At 37.8% G+C, this 20,020-nt stretch overlaps 1 protein-coding gene across 1 annotated transcript in view; it reads left to right on the plus strand.

Moving 5' to 3' along the window:
- ACAA2 (acetyl-CoA acyltransferase 2) overlaps nt 1–19,796 on the plus strand; it is a 31,039-nt gene extending 11,243 nt beyond the window's left edge. Inside the window, exons 3-10 of the mRNA XM_046671096.1 lie at nt 6,140–6,268; nt 7,879–7,995; nt 9,328–9,475; nt 11,423–11,598; nt 12,133–12,262; nt 15,923–15,993; nt 17,972–18,126; nt 19,379–19,796. Coding sequence (XP_046527052.1) covers nt 6,140–6,268; nt 7,879–7,995; nt 9,328–9,475; nt 11,423–11,598; nt 12,133–12,262; nt 15,923–15,993; nt 17,972–18,126; nt 19,379–19,463 — 1,011 coding nt within the window. The 3' untranslated portion in view covers nt 19,464–19,796. The remainder of the gene's footprint in view (nt 1–6,139; nt 6,269–7,878; nt 7,996–9,327; nt 9,476–11,422; nt 11,599–12,132; nt 12,263–15,922; nt 15,994–17,971; nt 18,127–19,378) is intronic.
- Nucleotides 19,797–20,020: the final 224 nt, after the last annotated feature.

A 20,020-nucleotide genomic window follows, 5' to 3' on the forward strand; every position in this document is an offset into this window, starting at 1 on the left:
TCTTTTGCATGTGGCTACCCAGTTGTCCAAACACCATTTGTTGAAAAGACTATTCTTTTCCCCTTTGAATGGTCTTGGCACTCTTATTAAAAATGTTGACCATAGGCATTTGATTTTATTTTTGGACTCCCAGGTCTATTCTTTAGATCTACATGTCTGTCGGTGTCGCAATCCAATGTACACATCAGGATAGATGCGGAGAGGGCTGATGGCCACTCTGAGTTTATTATAACCAGCGTTTCAATATATACATAGCTTACGTCTGTTAAACATACACAGGTGTTCTGGATGAAGTAATTAGCGAATGCCAAGAATTCTTAGTGATTTCTCAAGGAGCCCTCCCTCGGCCTCTGTTTTGATATTATCATGTTTTTGTTGTGCTCGTATATTTTTATCTTGGAGCAGGCAAGGGCTCCTAGGCAACGGCCCCTCCTGCTCCCAATATCCATATCGTGTCTCCATCTGTGCTCCCAGGCGACCGCGCCTGGCTTAGGTTGCCTCCCCCTGGAGGTCTTACCCGTCACTGGCTGACCAGCCTTCTCACCTCTGGGTCACAGTTTGTTGGCAAGCCTTTTCCAGTGATTATTAACCCTTCCTGCGTCAGGGGCGGCTACAATGTCCATCCTTTTTATGTCAGTTCCACACTGTCTTGATTACCCTTACTTCATAGTAAGTTTTTAAATCAGGAAATGTGAGTCCTCCTGCTTAGTTCTTCAAGATTGTTTTGGCTGTTCTGTATGGCAATTCGATATGAATTTTAGAATCTGTCAGTTTCTACAAAGAAAACAGCTAGGATTCTGACAGGGATTGTGTTGAATCTGTAGGTCAATTGGAGGAGTATTACCATCTCAACAATGTTAAGTCTTCTGATCCATGAACATGAGACATTTTTCCATTTGTATAAATCCTCTTAATTTTTTTCAACAGTGTTTTATAGTTTTCAGAATATAAGTTTTGCACTTATTTTGTTAAATTAATTCCTAAGTATTTTATTCTTTTTGATACTACTGTGAATAGAATTGTTTTCTTATTTCATTTTTGGATTGTTCATTGCAAGTGTATAGAAATGCAATTGATTTTTGTATATTGATCTTATAACCTGAAACCTTGTTTCAGTTATTGGTTCTAATAGTTTTTTAGTTGATTCCTCAGAATTTTTTTTTATATGTAACATTGTGTCATCCGAGAGTAGAGATAGTTTTGCTTCTTCCCTTTCTATCTGGATTTCTTTTATTTCTTTTTCTTGCCTTCTTTCCCTGGCTAGAAACTCCAGTGTTGAATAGAAGTGACAAAAAGTGGATATCCTCATCTTGTTCCTGATATTATAGGGAAAGCATTCAATCTTTCACCATTAAGTATGGTGTTAGATACGGTTTTTTTGTAGATGCCCTTTATCAGGTTGAGGAAGTTCCCTTCTACTCCTAGTTGAGTGTTTTTATCATGGAAGTATGTTGAATTTTGTCAGATGTTTTCTCTGTGTCAATTGAGATGATCATATGATTTTTGTTTTTATTCTATTGATATGATATGATATATTAATTGATCTTCAGGTAATGAAACAACCTGGCATTCCTGGAATAAATCCCACTTGGTCATGGTGTATAATTCTTTTTACACATTGCTGGATTCTGTTTGCTAGAATTTTGTTAAGGATTCTTACATCCATATTCATAAGAGATATTACTCTTTGGTTTTCTTGTGATGTCTTTGGTTTTGGTATCAAGATAATACTGGCATCATAAAATGAGTTGGGAAGTGATCCTTCCTCTTCTGTTTTTAGGAGTTTGTGAATAATTGGTCTTGATTCTTCTTTAAGTAGAACTGAGTGATGAAGCCAATCTTGGCTTTTCTTTGTGGGTACTTTTTTGATTACCAATTAATTCCATCTCTTCACCTGTTATAGGTCTATTCAGGTTGTCTATTTCTTCATAGTTATATTCTATATAGTCACCATGAACACCGAATTAGTGACTATTGAACCACTGCTCCTAGGGGAACTACAGGGTTAGGTTCCTGCGAGCCTCTGGTCACAAGATTTTTGTCAAACTGATCAATACAAAACCTTGTTTTATGTATATTTCTGTATTAAGACATGTAATATGTATTGTTGATTCATTAACATTAAACTCACTGCCAACAGCACTGTAGCTAATGCTGAATGAAGTTTATCTAACACATGTGTTTTCTCCTTGAGGCACATCACGGCCTTCTTGCACTTAGAAATAGTAGACAGAACCTCAGCGTTACACTTGGGGGCCATTTTAAACAACAAAATCAACAAAAAGCACAAAAGTGTGAAAAACATGGCACTAAATGGACTGCAAGAAGGACACTTGTTTATAATATGAGAGCTATGTCAATGCAAATAATCCATAATCAATCTATAAATCAAAATTGGGGTGAGCTTATTATGATCCAGTTCTAAGGACTAGCCCAGGGCCTTCCTCCCCAAGGAAGGAAGAGCACCAAAGAAGCAGGGTGTACAGAGTGGTTATATACCATCTTGGAACAAAGAGCATACATCATATGTGACAGGAATGTCCCTTTTACAATAGTCACGAGATTGCTTTGCTGGCACAACAGGTTGGTGTTCAGCAGGTCAGTGGTCACAAGGTGAGCACAGCAGGTCACTAATTAATCTTTAGTTCCCAGGAAGAGATGCATATCCTTAAAGAAATGCTGATATGGGGGGAAGCCACATCCCTGTCTTTAAGGGCGTCATTCTTGTCTTTGAGACATAGTAAATGTTTAAAGCAGATGTACAGTGCATGCTCAACAGGCCACATCAGGCCCTTCTGGAAAAACAAGGTCAGACAGAATTAGTTTTAACCCAAATGGCTTCCTCATATACTCTATTATATCCTATTGCTTGTCATTTATTTATCAGCTAAAACAATAAGGCAGAGTGTTGCCTTGTTCATCCTCAGCTGGAAAAGTGCTTATCATGCAACTAAAATTTTTCTCCACTTTGCACATGTCTGGGAATGACCACAAAAGTATTGATTTTGGGTTACAAATAAATTTTAGCGAGTAGGTGAATTTGCAAGTACGTATCCATGAATAATAAGGATCAATTGTATTTTGAACATACATATTTATGTCCTGCATGTTTTGAAAGGTGTTATAGTTCTTGGTGTTCAGAGTACTAATGTATTCTGTTCTAAGAAATTCTAATTTACGAAAATAGCTCTGTAATAAGGAATAATTAGAAGCTTTTTAAAAGATAAGTTCAAAGTGAGATTTATGGTATGTTAAAGAGCCAGAAGAAACCCTAGAGATTTTACAGAACTCCAGCCCTCTCTTAACACGTTAGGAAGCCTCCAGAGAAGTTTCAAAGACTCACGCAATTTAACTTTAGGTCGTCTGTGATGGTCCTGGGCTAGAATGCAGATCTCCTGACTTCTAGTTAGTGATCATTGTCTTCCTAGACTAAGTTCTTCCCACAAATCTTAGTATCTTAGTATTAAAAGGGACTTAAAGTCATTTCATGGGAGCACTTGGAGAAGATATAACAAAAAATAAAAGGAAAAATATCAGTTACTTTCTGGAAAACAGTGGCCAAAGTAGAAGCCAGTTACATCTGGTTTATATGCATCAGGTAGGACCATATTCAAAATATATATGCAGGTAAGAATGTATTCCATTGGTAAAGATCTCCAGAAGCTACTTTTAGTCAGTCAGTCAGACTAGGATTTAACAACTCAATCAAAGATACTCCACTCCTTTTATTTACAGATGAAGCACTTGTAAAGCCATTTGCAGATGACTCTTCCCAAATGAGGAACTTGAGAGTCAGATAAACCAGAGTTCACACTGCTAGTGAATGACAGTCTAGATTCAAATCCAGATTTCCTAACTCCTAGCCTAATATTCTTTCTGTTACCTGGGACTATTGCTTGATTTTTTTTTTCTCTTTTTCCTGTCTACCTACCTTGCTGAATGATCTTTTGAGTTCTCAGAGATCTTCACTTGATGTTCCTGAGTTGTCAGGGAGGTAATTGTATCCTTTACATGGGGTGCATTGCAGGACTTCAACTTTGAGAAATGCTGTCTCCTCACAAGCAGGAGGGGCTGTGCCTCACCAACACAGCAAGTCAGACAGCTGCCTTGCTCTGGACCAGGTCGCTGGCTCCCAACAGTGCACCCCTCTCCTTGTACTTGGGTTTGCAGCTCCGTAGTTGACATAATAGGGACTTTCCCCCACAGGAAGGGACACTGAGAAGGGCTCTGCCACCAGCTCCCCCAGAGTTGTCTGGCAGCAACGAGAGACCCAAAGGCACGAGTAATGTGTTGGTAAAAAGAATTGTCATTAAATCCTGGGGGTGAAATTGAGCCTTAAAGGGGCTTATCCTTGGTGCTCACAACCTGATAGATGGGTTCTTAGTAAGAAAACAGGAATGTAAAGTGTTTACTTAGACGTGGAAACAGCACTACAATCATCCCTCATCTTCTCATGCTGCTTCCCAATTTTCAAAACTATTTTCACATTTGTTGGCTCACTTTGTCCTCACAATAAAAATAAAAGTTAAAAATAATACTAGAAGACAGTTATACATGTATACGGTATATTTATATAATGCACAGTATATAGTGTATGTAGTAAGGAATATATGAGATCATCCTTGTCAAAGCACTTAATGCAAGGTCTGATAGGTCCACAAACATTTGATAAATGCTTCATATTGATGTGGGCTCGGGAAGCTGAGGAGTCAAAAGAAAGATTTCTTGGACCCTCAAGGTCTAGTTATCAGCTGGTTGGATATCTTTGGATAGGAGTAAGGTCAAGACGTCTTATACTTCTCTTCTCTGCTCCCATCCCCTATCCTTTCCCACTCCTTTCCCCTCCCCTCCCTTCTCTTTCCTCTCTCCTTCCTTCCTTCTTTCCTCCTTTCCCCTCTCCTCCCTGCGCTTCTCGCTCCTTTTCTCTCTTCTTTCCTACCCGCTCCTCTGCTCTCCATGACTATTGCTTAGTTTTATAACACCTATTTTACTAATCGGGACTTTAGAGAGTATTATAAGAAAAGTGACTCCAAAACAGAAAACCCCAGCAAAAGAATATCCATAGATCAACAGTGTTTTTGATGACAATAATTTATAAAAATAAGATGATTTCATCACAGTGAACAAATGAAACATTCAATCAATGGATTAACTGGTGTTATACTGAGCTCCTCCCACTTCCATCTTCATTCAAAATCGCTAACCTATAGATGTGGTGAATTTGTTGAATTTCATTTCGAAAAATTTCAAACCTGTACGAAAGTAAAACGAATAGTGAACTATTCAGTGAACACCCTAAGACCTCTTACCTTGATGGACCAATTCTTCACATTTTATGATATTTGCTTTAGCTCTCTCTACAGTAAAAGCTGTTGTTTTTATTGGTTTTTTTAAAAGTCTTTTTATCCCTTCTTACTCAAAGAGTGATCCTTGGACTAGCAACATTGGCTTCACCAGGGAAATGGTTAGAAATGCAGAATCTTGGGCAGTCCTAGACCTATTGATTGATAACCTACATTTAACAAGATGCCCCAGTGTGCATTTTCAAGTTTGGGTAGCAGGGTCTAGTCCTACCTCTTACCCTCTGACCGGTTGTTCATCTCTCTCCTCCCTAGGTCAGCAGGTCTCAGACTGGGGTGCACACTGTAATTACCTGGGTGCCTTTAAAAGTAACTACTGATGGCCATGCCCCACCTCCAGTCTTTCTGGTTTAATTGGTTTGGTGAGGGCCTGAGCATCAGTATGTTAGTAAAGCTTCCCTGGTTATTCCAGTATACAGACCAGGTTGAAACCACAGCCTCAGATACTTCCTCTGTTAGGGAACATACTACTTTGAGACAACCTATTCCATTTTTAAGCAGCTCTAATTGTTATAAATTTCTATCCTCTATTGAGGACTTAGTGTAAGGATTAGCCATACTTAGTATGTTTAAAAATCAATTGATGAAATTATAGTTTTTATTCAAATCATAAGCACATGTATTATATAAAATATGCTGTACATATATACATTGTATGGTACCTTAGAGCCGTATGGTTTATAATTTTTCATAGATTGCCAACATTTCCATATATTTTGTCCTTCTTCTTAATTCCTAGATTGATAGAGGAAATTCTTTTTCTTTTCCCTCTGTTCTAGAGTTCTTCAGATGCTATATACGTGGCAAGGCACGTTGGTTTGCGTGTGGGAATCCCAATAGCAACCCCAGCTCTCACTGTTAATAGGCTCTGTGGCTCTGGTTTCCAGTCCATTGTGAATGGATGTCAGGTATGGGCAACGCTATATTTAATTCTCTGAAAATATGTTAAAAGTTATTAGAGGAAATGTCCCACTTCAATATGACACTGAAGGGTTTCCTTTTATAATGCTTATTAGGAGAAGTCAATATTTGATTTTTTCTTGGAATATTATTCACAGGAAGGAAATAGTTTCTTAAAAGCTAATAATGAACTTTGAAGGCATTATGCTAAGTGGAATAAGCCAGTCACAAAAGGACAAATACTGTATGATTCCACTTACATGCGGTGCCTAGAGTGGTCACATTCATAGAGACAGAAAGTAGAATGGTGGTTACCAGGGCCTGGTGGAGGGGCGGGGAATGGAGAGTTATTGTTAATGGGTACAGAATTTCACAAGTTTCAGTTTGGGAAGATGAAAAGACTTCTGGAGGTGGATGGTGATTGGTTGCACAACAATGTGAATGTACTTAATGAACTGTACATTTAAAAGAGGTTAAAATGGTAAATTTTATGTTCTACATATTTTATCATAATTTTTAAAAAAGCTGATCATGACTGTCATTTTTATTGAGTGCTTCCTATATGCCAGACACTGTGCTAGATTTACGTTAAATATCTCACTTAGTCTTTACAATCATCCTATGAGGCAAAAACTATTATTATTCCTATTTTATAGACAAGGAAACTGATTTTTAATGGCATTCAGGTTAATAAGTAATAACAGCAGAATTTGAACCAAGGTCTGCAAAAGTTTCCTGTTAGGCAGTTTGAAACACTGAATAAAGACTATAGGGTGAGGGAGAGAGTTGGAGAATTCAGGGGATAATAAGGAATGTATTTTATTACAAAGGAACTGAATGCTTATGTTGGTAGAAATACAAACTAGTATGACCTTTTTAAGGGGTAGTTGGACAAATGCATTTGTTCCCTTGAGCACAGGGAAAAGGGATACAATAAAATCCAATTTTATTTGTCAAAGTCTTCATTTTATTACAAAATAAAAGACACAGACATATTGTAATGAATAAATTATTTTCCCATTAATTTATTTCTATAACAAAACATCTTAAATGGTGATCCTGATTTTCCTAGCAGTCATTTTAAACATTGGGCTCTTGGAGGCTTTTTATTTGCTTCTTTTCTGAGAAATACAAATAGTGAAAAGAGTTGGAAGAAGGAAATGGGTCCTTTTTATGTCCTCTCCGTTAATCTAGTTCTTGTAAGTCTGGGGTCTCCTTCAGATTCATTCATTAATAGTATAAAATTTTACTTTTGCCTTTTTAAGAGATTTATTCTTTATCATCTGCTGGCAATATGTACGTTTATGCCAGACATTGATATCTCTCCTGATTTTCAAGATTTGTATTGAGTTAAGAGTTACTATTCCTTGACAAAACATAGGTAGAATTTGTTACTTGCGCACAAATGATTGAAGTCTGTTGGGTATTTTTCCCCTTGTATTTAGGGAATAGGATACCATAGCATTTGCTTTACAATTACTTGAAAAGTATTTTCTTTTGAGACATTGTAAGCTAGGATACATTACTTATTAGATTTACAATTAGTTTACTGTTTAATATATACTCTGTCACAATAAAAGGATTTTTTTGTTGTTGCTGCTCATTTGTTTTGAAATAGGAAATTTGTGTTAAAGATGCTGAAGTTGTCTTGTGTGGAGGAACCGAAAACATGAGCCAAGCTCCGTTTTGTGTCAGAAACGTGCGTTTTGGAACCCGGTTTGGATCAGATCTCAAGGTTGGAACCATTAAAATTTTTTAAAATTATCTTTCATGTTATTATACTAATACTTTTAATAACACCATTTTGGGGAAAAGAAAACTAATTTGAAACCAATTTTGTTAATGGGGATTGGCAGGATAGAAATGATTGGAAATTTGTAAACTATTTCAAAACTCTGCTTTGGTTGTTAGTTTTGACATTTTAACCTACATAAAATCAGACCTGATCTCAGCACACCTCTGGTAGTGGAATTAACATCTTGGGAGACAGAGGAAAGGAAGAAGCAGATTAGAAAGGCAGGCAAAGGTTGAATTCATCTCTCTACTGAATAAATGGTAAAACAAGTCATTAAATCTTTCCTATGATTTATGGAAGTTTTATTTCTGGAGCAATCTCCATTAAATAGATTTCTTCTCCATCACAGAAACATTTTCTTTGAATATGGATTATATTGTCCCAAATCAGTCAGACAAAAACTGATTCTTACATCTTTGAGGCCTCCAACATGAGGTGCTAGTACTGAGAAAGAATGATGGTATGCTGTCCTTCCCTTGTGAAAGGGCAAATGACATTTTATATTTTTAGTGTTTCCCAGTAGTAATGATTGATTTACACTGTTCACCCAGTTTCTCTCCTGGCCTTTTTGAAAATTGAAAGGAGTAAGACTTAGAAAATATGAGATAGTCATTTAGACACCAAATATATTTGAAAAAACCTTTGGAAAGACAGGTCCGTGATGAGGCAGTCTAGAAGAAACAGATGGGACAGTCTACAAGAAACGAGTCAGAGAAACAGTCTTTTATCAGAGACTGACTGATGTGATAATAAGTAACAACTTTTTCTGTTACTCAAGGAGGCTGTCCCAGGTTCTTTTCAACCTCTTAGTAACTGACAGAACCAGCTGTTCCTATCACTGAAGGCATGGGATGAAAAAAGAATAGCGATAAACCCTTTCCTACAGAGCTCACAACTGGTTTACCACAGTGGCTACAGGGAAACACTGCACAAGGACTCAGTGTAGGTTTCTCACAAGATGGAATCTTGAGGGTTTAATTTTGATTGTAGGACAACTTCCTGCATTCTCACCCTGCACATTTACCACATGGGCTCTCTTTAGAGCCCCACATTTAGAGAGAGAGGAGAATGTTATGTTTTATTATGGCATTGAATGCTTTTGAAAAATGTCCCAGAACCGATTATGAATAGTAATAATAGTAAATGCTTATCAGAAAATGTAATTGTACTTCTCTATATTAGGGCTGTTAATTATTTAAATTTAAAGAAATTATAGCATATTACTTTCAAAAGATATGTTTTAACAAATCACTTTATTAATATCTTTAATAGCTGGAAGATACTTTGTGGACATCATTAACAGACACGCATGTCCAACTCACCATGGCGATTACTGCAGAGAACCTTGCTGTGAAACATAAAATAAGCAGAGAAGACTGTGACAAATACGCCCTCCAGTCACAGCAGAGGTGGAAAGCTGGTCAGTGAAACTGGATGTTATAAATATCTACAGAGAAGAAAACTATAGGAAAGATTTTTATCATTTCAGATTATAATAATCATATAATATTAGTTTAAAATTGTACCTTTTGAAAATCACATTTTTTCATCATTCCTTTGTTTTTAGATGATCAGATAGTCTATTAATGACTGCAAAATTAACTGGGAATTTCTCTTTTGAAATGCGTTGATACAGCTTAAAAAGTGGTATTGTTAATTGGCACTATCTGGACACTCGAATTTTGTCCAGAACTTGTCCTGGTGTCAGTAGAATACTCTCGAGGGTTATGATACACTCCATCAGAGATGACGCCTCACTGGGGCAACTGGGATAGAGAGGATGTCCTCCCCTGTGAAGCATATCATAATCAAAAGGAGGGGATGACATATTTGGAAAAGACCCATTGGGTATCCTTTTATGCCGTCCCCCTCCCATTCCTAATTGAGCATCACTGCACCTGACTCAGAGACTTAGCATGAGTCCAAGGCCCTAGTTCTGGTGCCCTTATGTAACGTTGCACACTGCTGTTGAACCAGTCCAAAGTGAGCAACATGACCACCCTTCTTTTATCAATACGGTGAGTTCAAGAAATTTGATAGTCCTCTGGAAAAGATTTTTAACATTAAACTAATATAAACAAGTGGAAACTCCGATTTAGAGGTAAATACTTAGAATAGTGAGGATAAAGTCCACCGTAGCATTTAGGAGGGATGCATGGAACAGAGCTGATGCCGTCCAACTCATCCTCTGTGTTTGTCCGTTAAACATTTACAGTGGAAGAGTATTGCTCTAGAGGTCAGGAGTTATCAGTTCTATTTCTAGTTTTGCCACATACAAGTTATTTGACCTCAGTCAAGTTATTTATTCACTGTGCATCTGTGAAATAGAGATTAATCAAATTTATCTGTAACAATAGAGATAAAAAACATTTGCCTTCCCTATTTACGTAATAGAATCATCATCAAAACCAAATAAGGAAAATGTTTAGCCTGTTAGAAAGTGATATCAAAATTAAGGTGGTATTATTCGTGACTTATCCTATTTCTGAAGCTTTAGATAGTCCATTCCAGTCAGTGGAGGTAGAAGTAGGTAAGCTGTTTTACTTAGAACTGTGTCAGTAATAGCTCATATAGTTTCTTTCAGGTTGTCTGTCATGAAATTTCAGTCATAGATTACATGGTGACATAGACAACTTGGTAACTTTTATTTTTTTATTGTGGTAGGAACACTTAACATGAGATCTACCCTCTTAAATTTTTTTTTTTTTGAGGGAGATTAGCCCTGAGCTAACATCTGCTGCCAATCCTCCTCTTTTTGCTGAGGAATACTGGCCCTGAACTAACATACATGCCCACCTTCCTCTGCTTTATACACGGGATGCCTACGACAGCATGGCATGCCAGGCAGTGCTATATCTGCACCCGGGATCCGAACCGGCGAACCCGAGGCCGCCAAAGCGGAACATGCGAACTTAACCACTGCACCACCAGGCAGGCCCCAACCGTCTTAAATTTTTAAGCGTACAATACAGTATTGTTGACTGTAGGTACACCTTGGTAACTTTTCAGTTACTTCTTATCTCATCCAGAGAAGTTAAAAAAGGACATTAAATCCATTCAGTGCCATTAGATACGTAGCTAACAAACACTGCTAACAGTCTAGCAGTACCTTATTAAAAAAAAGGTAATAAAAAAATCGAAATTGCAATTTAAAAAAGATGCAGAGTGCACCTGCATGGATGCGTGACAGTGTAGTTAATCCTCCAATAGGCAAGGTAAGTTATATAAGTAGTAAAGGCTCTTATTACAGCAGACTGTGAGGAAAGGGTAGACCAGAAATTAAAATGAAGGGTATGTCTGATTTAGTTTCTTTTCTTGTTTCTCTTCTTTTTTCCCCATTCTTATGATAGTCTTTCTACTATTTCAGCTAATGACGCTGGCTACTTTAATAATGAGATGGCACCAATTGAGGTGAAGACAAAGAAAGGAAAACAGATAATGCAGGTAGATGAGCATGCTCGGCCCCAAACAACCCTGGAACAATTAAGTAAACTTCCTCCAGTATTCAAGAAAGAAGGGACCGTCACTGCTGGGAACGCATCGGTAGGTAGCCCTGCAGAATTTCTTGAACTCTTCCTGCTGTGTTCAATGCAAAAGCGTTATGCAGAATCTTTTAGATACTCTTCATAGTCTTAGTTATTTAGCTTAAGCTAGTAGTGTTCATATTCTATTAATTTGGATTTTCATAGTCCAAAACAAAATATTTTAGCTGGAGGCCTTATATAATACTGTCCCAATTCCTTAGTCTTTTCAGAATGTTAGAAGGAATCTGCCTGGTTAATTTCAGTTTTCATACTTTTTTGTTTCTCATATATACAACTCATCAGATTTCTTACATCTACCCACATCTGGATATAAGCTTTTCCTCCACACTCTTTCCTAGTTTCCCTTCATGAAGTTGTATTCTGAAAAGTAATCTCTTTAACCCACCAAGAGTACCACTAGTACTGCTGGTTGCATTCCAGATTATGGCACTGCTTCCTGTGTGTTGCCTTAACCTAACACTACTCCTTTAGTTTAAACCTCGAAAACTGGGTTCCTTTACCCTCTAGTTAACCTTCTGTTTTTGTTTCCAAGGGAGTGTCTGATGGCGCTGGAGCTGTTATCATAGCTAGTGAAGATGCTGTTAAAAAACATAACTTCACGCCGCTGGCAAGAATTGTGGGATACTTTGTGTCTGGATGTGATCCCTCTCTCATGGGTATTGGTAAGTTTGTAGTGAAACACGCTGGTTCTGTTATAGTTCTGGAGATAAGTCTCCTTTGGCATTCAGACTCCTGAAACAGTAGCCAGATCAAGATCACTTGTGGAGAAAAGGAGATTGGTAATTAGTCATTTAAACAACTAATCTTTATGAAAAACTGCTAGGCACAATAGGAAAACCAAGACTATGTAAGCTCCTTGTGGGCAGTAACCATGTCTTATTGTCCATTTGAGATATTTAAAATTAACACACAGAAAATAACAGAGAAGAATTACACAATATTGACAAGATAAAAGAAAACGTGAGATGGGAGAAATCATGCAGTAAAGTAGGCAGTATGGAGAAGATAAACACCCTACTGGGTGTTTTACACATGGTCCTTAATATATCTCATTTAATCTTCCCACAACTCCAGTAAGTGAGACTTCTTGATGAATGAGAAAATTGAGGCTTGGGGAGGTTGTCATGCAAAGTTCTAAACCAGTAAGTGTGAAGCCAGCATGTGAATCCAGATCTCTCTAATTCAAATGCTCTTTTCACTGTGTTGTCTCAGGAAGTCAAAGTAATACCACCCCTGGCTCAGCTGAGGCTTAATAGGAAAATGAAGAATTATAACAATGTATCTCAATTAGCAAAGTACTAGTAAGAGAAAATTTGGAACTCCCTACAAACATGTACAGTCTTGGCTCAAGAAATATGAATTACAAGAACAAAAAGCTTTTTGCTGGATGCTCTCCTAAGAACCACAGATGATGCTGAATTTTCATAGCTCCCATCAATCATTCTCTGGGAAACAGGGAACCAAATAGGTGCTCACTTACAAAAATAAAATTGATGCCCAAAGGCTTTGATCTATCCCATCTTTACCCTTATGCCCCAAGGAAAGGCCTGCCCTAGGGTATAGATTCAGATTCTTGATAGGTCCAAAGGTTTTTCTATGAGCTTAGTTAGGCCTTTTTTGGCTAACTAAATTGGTCTTTGAAGTAGGTCCCAAGACAGAAGGGGGGATCACCTGTTGCAAACCAGCCTTCTCAGAGATCCTTCGGTGTAAGCCTCCAGGTCCTGCTCAAATAGTACCACTCATGCTGACCTCGGACTAAGTTACTACCTAATGTATTTGCTGCCATGCCCTTCAGAGAAGATTTATCTGTGTACAGAATTCCTAAGAAAGAAAGATGGCATGTCCTTACCTTGTCATCTTTCATGTGCTGCCAATTATGTCAAGTAAAACAGCAAGCTATGTAAACAGCTGTTAAAAGTCAATTTTTTTCTGTTTTGTTCTTAAAAGCTTATTAGCTTTCACCCACCCACTATCAGCAAAACATAGCTTTTGTCAGAGATGGAAGGTAGCTTGAAAAATTAAACATCTGTATATTGGTATGGATGATGTTTATCATTTCAGTGTCTAGAGCAGTGGTTCCCAACCCCAAATAATCAGCAGAATTCACACATCTCCTCCCCCAAGATTTTGTTTCGCTAGGTCCAGGGTGGAGTCTAGGAATATGGATTTTTTCCAGTGTCCTAGAAGGTTTTGATGACCAACCAAATTTATGTGATATAGATATTTTATAGTTCTTTTTCAGTTTAATCTCATTTATTAGGTTCTGATACATTAACATAGTCAGTGAGGAAAGAAAATATAGTTTCCCTTCCTTCTATTCCAGGGCCTGGGTGTGTGCCGTTTAGTACAATGAGTGCCATTGTAGAAGGGTTGTCTTTTCCCTCAGGGCTTGAACAGAGCTATACATCGCAAATGTCCTATAGCGTCTGATGTCCCCTCCACCTAGAAAGCTCATCTGTCATTGTGGTATGGGATTAAACAAGGGGACTGCATGGAGTACACCAGATGAATGGGCAGAGGAGAATAGATTATTGAATACTGGTGGGGAGTGATTTGTCAGTCCAATTTCTAAGAATAGTTGTTCCTCAGTTATGCAGTTATCCAACATACAGCAGTCCTTAGCCCTGCAGAGTAGCTGCAGACCCAGAGAAAATGGGAAAGCCGGGACTTATAGAGAACAGTGGTGGCTCTGAGGAAGGACACAGTCATGGAAAGGCAGTGCTCCCTGTAACTCCCCAGGGATGGCGATGGTGGGGTTGGCGGGTGGAGCTTTGAACCTCTTCAGCTGGAACAGCTCTAGCTTTATCTATTATTGGGCTTCATTTGTAGAAAGGATTCCAGTACTTGAAAAGAAAAAGGCTACAAACCAATTCAGAACACTTCTGATGAGAAGCTAACAGCCCAAAAAGGTGCCTGAGGTCACACAGCTATTTAGTGGTAGGAGCAGGACTAGAACTAAGGTCTCCTTTTCCCAACAAGAATACTATACCTTTCTGAGTCCCAGTAAGTAGCAGAGTGGTATGGGAACTGTCCTTTAAAAATCAAGTTGTGGTCTAGCATATTGTTACAACCGACTGTGATGAGTTAGAGTTAACATGAACACATTGAGTCATGCTGATGGTGGTTATGAGGACCGGGAAGTGTGTACCATGGTTTTATACCCTCAGCTTTTAGTTCTGTGTATCTTTGACCCCTGTAGGATACTTCATCCCCTAACCATGCTTGATAACTGATGCTCTACTATTGATTAGCCATTGCGTTTTCATGTCTCAGAGATACAAAGAGAATCTGGAATTAGATTCTGTACTGAGTCAGTAGCCAGCAAACTGGTGCTTTAAATTGAAAAGTATTTGGATGGCCCTACCAATCAGCAGACTATTGTCCAAAGAACGTTTTAACTAGGTGACAAAATAAATTGCATTATATTTAGATTGCGTTATACTTTTCTTTTAAAGATTGATTTCCCATTTACCTTAGGTATGTTTGTGAAACTTATTACAGAATATTGGACTACTTGAATTCAACAGAACATACCGTGTATTTTTCTTTTTAGACAGTTATGGCAATTTCATTCTCTAAGAACAGATAGAGAAGTAAATAATCATACCTAGCCAGATTTTTTACCTTCTGGGGAAAAAAAATCTATTTACTTAAAAATTGTGAGCAATATTAAACTGTTATTGGGGATCATCAGGAATCTAGGAGCTAAAGTTTCAGAAGTCTTACTAAGTGGATTTGCATTTCTTCAGTGGGGGTTATGTTTTATTTAAATTCTCTGCCTGCCATTGGAGTTAGAAAGGTCTCCTTGCCTCAGATATCTTTTCCCTAAAGGGCCTCATAGCTTCCTGTCTTGCTTTGCCTGTATAGAGATACTGCTGCTGTTTGTTGCCTTGTGTCCAGATGGGCCTGAAAATTCAATCTGTAGCCACATTCACTTCTATACTAGAAATGCATGTGATTTGTATCCCAGGACAGCACTCAGTCTGCCTTCTCATTTGGTATTATATCTATAAATGAGTGCAAAATTCCGTATATGACTCCTTTGGCTCTTTGAATTCTTAAAGCCATTTATAGTAGAACTTTTCAAGTAAGTCTCTCATCTGCAGTTTGAATACATATACAGCTTTTCACCTTGGTCCCATTTTCTGTTTCTTTATTGTCACATCATTGTGACATTGATAGCAGTGATGGTATGCTATCAAGGCAGCAAGATTTGTGGCTACTAACAACTGTCACATTATTTCCTCCTTACTTGCCTGTTTAGTAAAGAAGGAGAAATTTGATACTTAAATACAAGATGAAATTGATTTTTGTTCTTATAGGTCCTGTCCCTGCTATCAATGGGGCACTGAAGAAAACAGGGCTAAGTCTTAAGGACATGGATTTGGTAGAGGTAAGTGTTCTACTTTGTTACAATATCAATAAAGCACCAACTTCTGTAGCATAAATGGCTTTAGTCGGGTCTTTTATAGCTCTTTTTGTTTTAGTACGCTAAGCCTTTTCCAAGTGATGTGCATCTAAATAAGTATCACTTTCATTATATGCCTTTGTTGGTACTTTTCCCTACCTGATTAAAATGCTTTATGTATATTTGAATAATTAAAGCAGCCTGATTTCTCCCACTAAAGTATAAATTCCTGGAGACTTCTTAGGACCTTATAAGACTCTATTATATTTTAGAGTATTAATGTGCTCGTTGAATTGAATTGAATATTATGTAAGGTAAATGAAAAGTAAGTAACTTATTTTACCCATTAAAGTGAAAAAATACAAGTAAAAGAATTGACCTAATAGAAAAACAATATCTGGTGCCAAATTTGGAAGTTTCTTGCCCTCCCTGCAAGTTAAACATCCCCCCACCCCCCAAACGTACCCTTTTACACCGTAGTTGTGGCTTGTTTGGGGACACACCTATCCTAATTTTTGGCATTGGACACTTAAATTTATTGGTAGAGTGATTTTGTTTTTTAATATTGGTTTAGAACAAAGGCATCTTAAGTATTTAGATATCTTAAGTAAAAGAGTGGGTGGAGAAGAAAATACTTGAAGATGGACTATATACATTCTGCATTTGGGGAGTATTTGAAAATTTTAGGTAATTAAGCATATGCTGCTTGATATTGGGAAATAACTAATATAACAAAGAAAATCTCTCTATTTAATTGATAAAGAAGGGACCTTTTCACTCTAGGCACATACATGATTTCTTCTGTGGTTATCTCTCACCCAGGAAACCATGGTGTCAGACAAGTGGTTTATCCTTGAATCTCTTCTTCCATTCTTAGGCAATCAACAGTTCAGAGCCTTAGGAGGGCTACTTAATTACCATATTTGTATTAGCAAATAGGACCACTAAATTTCTGACTTTAGATTTCACACTTTAAACTCCGTTGAAATATATCAGCTCTACAGAGCTGTTTATAATCATTTACAGATGTATAAATACACAAGGACATAGCTCTCAACACCCTGATGTGATTGTCTTTGGGGTGTTTGATGATCATGCGGTGGTTTTTCCTAGGTTCAGAAGCCTAATTTCACAACATATTCTAGGTCTCTTAGTACCTCCTTGAGCATGACTATATAAAGTAGAAAAATAATGTCGGATCTAAGGACAAATAAGGCAGCATCTTGGGAGAGCACAAACATAGTAGCACAAGACTGCATTTTGATCCCAACTCTGTAAAAGTTACCCTTCTTAAAATCTGTTTCTTTTCTATAAAATTCCCCAGCTAAGATCCTATGAAAATATAGCGCTATAAACTTGAGGGAAGGTAATTCTCATAGCCAGCCTTGTCAAGTATAATACAACAATCTGATACTTTTCACTTCTGCCACATTTCTTCATTGTCTATCAGTCTCTTCTTGGAAGTATGGCTGGTAGCACTGGGTAATAATAATAATAATAGCAACCATTTCTTGAGTACTTGCCATGTGTCAGGTAATACACAAGACACTTAATACCCATGATTTCATTTAACTTTGACAGCACGTTTTACTGTTAAGGAACCTTTATTGTCGAGAGAGTTTAAAGAACATGCATACAGCTAAGATCTGAACTGTCCATCTATCTCCAGAACCTATGGGTTTTCTACAGTATCCCACTGCCTCTAGTAGGTATCCATTTATAATATTACTGAGGATTTCTTTTCTCTGAGGGCTACACTTAAAGTATTATTTAGTAAATAAACCCATTTTCAAACCTGGTATCTTTACAAAGAACGATTGAAAATAAATTAAAATAACCTTTCAAGGTAATTTAAATAGGAAAAAAAACAGCAAAATTAGCTATCAATAGGACTAGACAATTCTCAGTTAAAAATCGTTTTGTGAATAAGGATTTTTTAATTAGTGTTTCGATTGTTTTTAAGGTGAATGAAGCTTTTGCTCCCCAGTACTTGGCAGTTGAGAAGAGTTTGAATCTTGACCCAAGTAAAGCCAATGTGAATGGAGGAGCCATCGCTTTGGGTCACCCATTGGGAGGATCTGGATCAAGAATTACCGCACACCTGGTTCATGAATTAAGGTGCTTGCTAGAAATTGCTGCATTTCAGATTTGCTGTCTTTTGTAGAAATGCATGGGTTTAGGTTTCCCCAGTACAATTCAACATTCTTCATTCTTCCTCAGATCCCCCTGCACTGCTTCTCACGAGGAATAAGTTATTTGGGCACCCCTTTTCAGCTGGCCTTATAGATGACTTAGTTGACTGGTTAGCAGCTCTGCTCTTGGATTGCAAGCTCTTTCTCACATTTGCTGCATGCTCAGTGTAGCCGCTCAGCACATGTTCACCAAGGGCTAGCCTGCGTCTGGCCCATCCCTGGTGCTGGTGCACAGCAGTAAGCAAATAATGATGGCCTGGTTCTCGTGGCACTTGCACTCTAGTGCCAGTTACAGGAGTAAGATAAAATTACTTAAGGAAACAAAAAACTGAGAGGGTTCTCATCTAGATGCTGTCATTTAAGAAACCTAAGCAAACTGGTCATGAGTCTGGGCTGTTTTTCCTTCACTGTTTCCAGGGTTGTAGGAGGAGCCTTCTGTGTGTTTGATACTTCTCAGTTTTGAGAGAAGAGCTCCTCCTTATGGTACTGTGTATTTTGGACCATTTTGCTCTGTTAGGAAAATTGCAAACAAACCAAATATGTCAGGCCAAAAAGTCATGCTCCCTGTTAGGTTAAAGTAAATGGGATTCTTATTTCACATAATGATTCATTCAGTTGAAATGCGTGATTGACATGCACAAAAATAATTCCTGGGTGGTTTTCTCAAGGTCATTCTATCAGGACTGAGGAATGAGAACAGATGGTACTACACCAAAGGAGTCTAATTTTCATGAAAGGGACATGAAATGTTTCTAAATTATCTACCCTTTCACGTGGACAAACTTCACTAATTACACTTATTCTAAGGTGCCATAAAAATATAAAACCATATAAATCAGAGGGACTGAATGTTTACTCCCCCTTCCTCAAGCTCCTGTCTATACCAGTTACCTTCTGTCCTCACTCCTTTCTTACAGCACACCTTAGCTTGTATGTTGGTTTCAGCCTCTCCTTTCTGTGTTACTGCTTTTTTTTAAAATAAAAATAGCTAGCTTTCCAAATTCTTTCTCCTATCGTGACTATATACCAATATTCAGGTTTGGGGAAAAGATTGAGACAATGAGCTGAATAAGAATGCATAATGCAAATGTGATCATTATTATTTCTATTTAATGATGTCTAATTAATTCTGTTAATTCTTTATTCAAGTAGATTTTAGCTACTGCTTTCTTTCTTAGGCGTCGAGGTGGAAAATATGCTGTTGGATCGGCTTGCATTGGAGGTGGCCAAGGTATTGCCGTCATCATTGAGAACACAGCCTGAGGAGAGCACGGAGCCCGCTGTGGCCCACTCTTACTTTACTTGGCCAGGCCACAGTAAAACAGGTGACCTTCAGAGCAGCTGCAAAACCAGCCATACTCCGCCACTGAAAGTGACTGAGTTTGATCTAGGGATGGCGGGGCAAAGATGCATTTATCATGAATAAGAGCCCATACCACAATAGGTTCTCTCGAATTTGCACCAAATATGATGTATTTCTGAACTAAAATCCAGCTATAGAACGCCTTAAAAGGAATCGTATCCTTGCCAAATAACCACCACTTATGCCTTAGATAATGATTGCAAGGAAATTGAATAAATACTGCCTTAACTTCAGCTGATCTTTTCCTGTCATTTCTTGTATTTTTTAAACATCTTTAATTGAGGTAAAATATACATAAAATTTAACATCTTCACCATTTTTAAGTGTACAATTCAGTGGCATTAAATACATTCACATTGTTGTGCAACCATCACCACCATCTGTCTCCAGAACTCTTTTCATCTTGCAAAACTGAAAGTCTGTACCCATTAAACAACAACTCCCCCATTCTTCCCTT

The sequence above is a fragment of the Equus quagga genome, chromosome 9 (genome assembly GCF_021613505.1).
Source record: "Equus quagga isolate Etosha38 chromosome 9, UCLA_HA_Equagga_1.0, whole genome shotgun sequence".
Classification (NCBI taxonomy): Eukaryota; Metazoa; Chordata; class Mammalia; order Perissodactyla; family Equidae; genus Equus; species Equus quagga.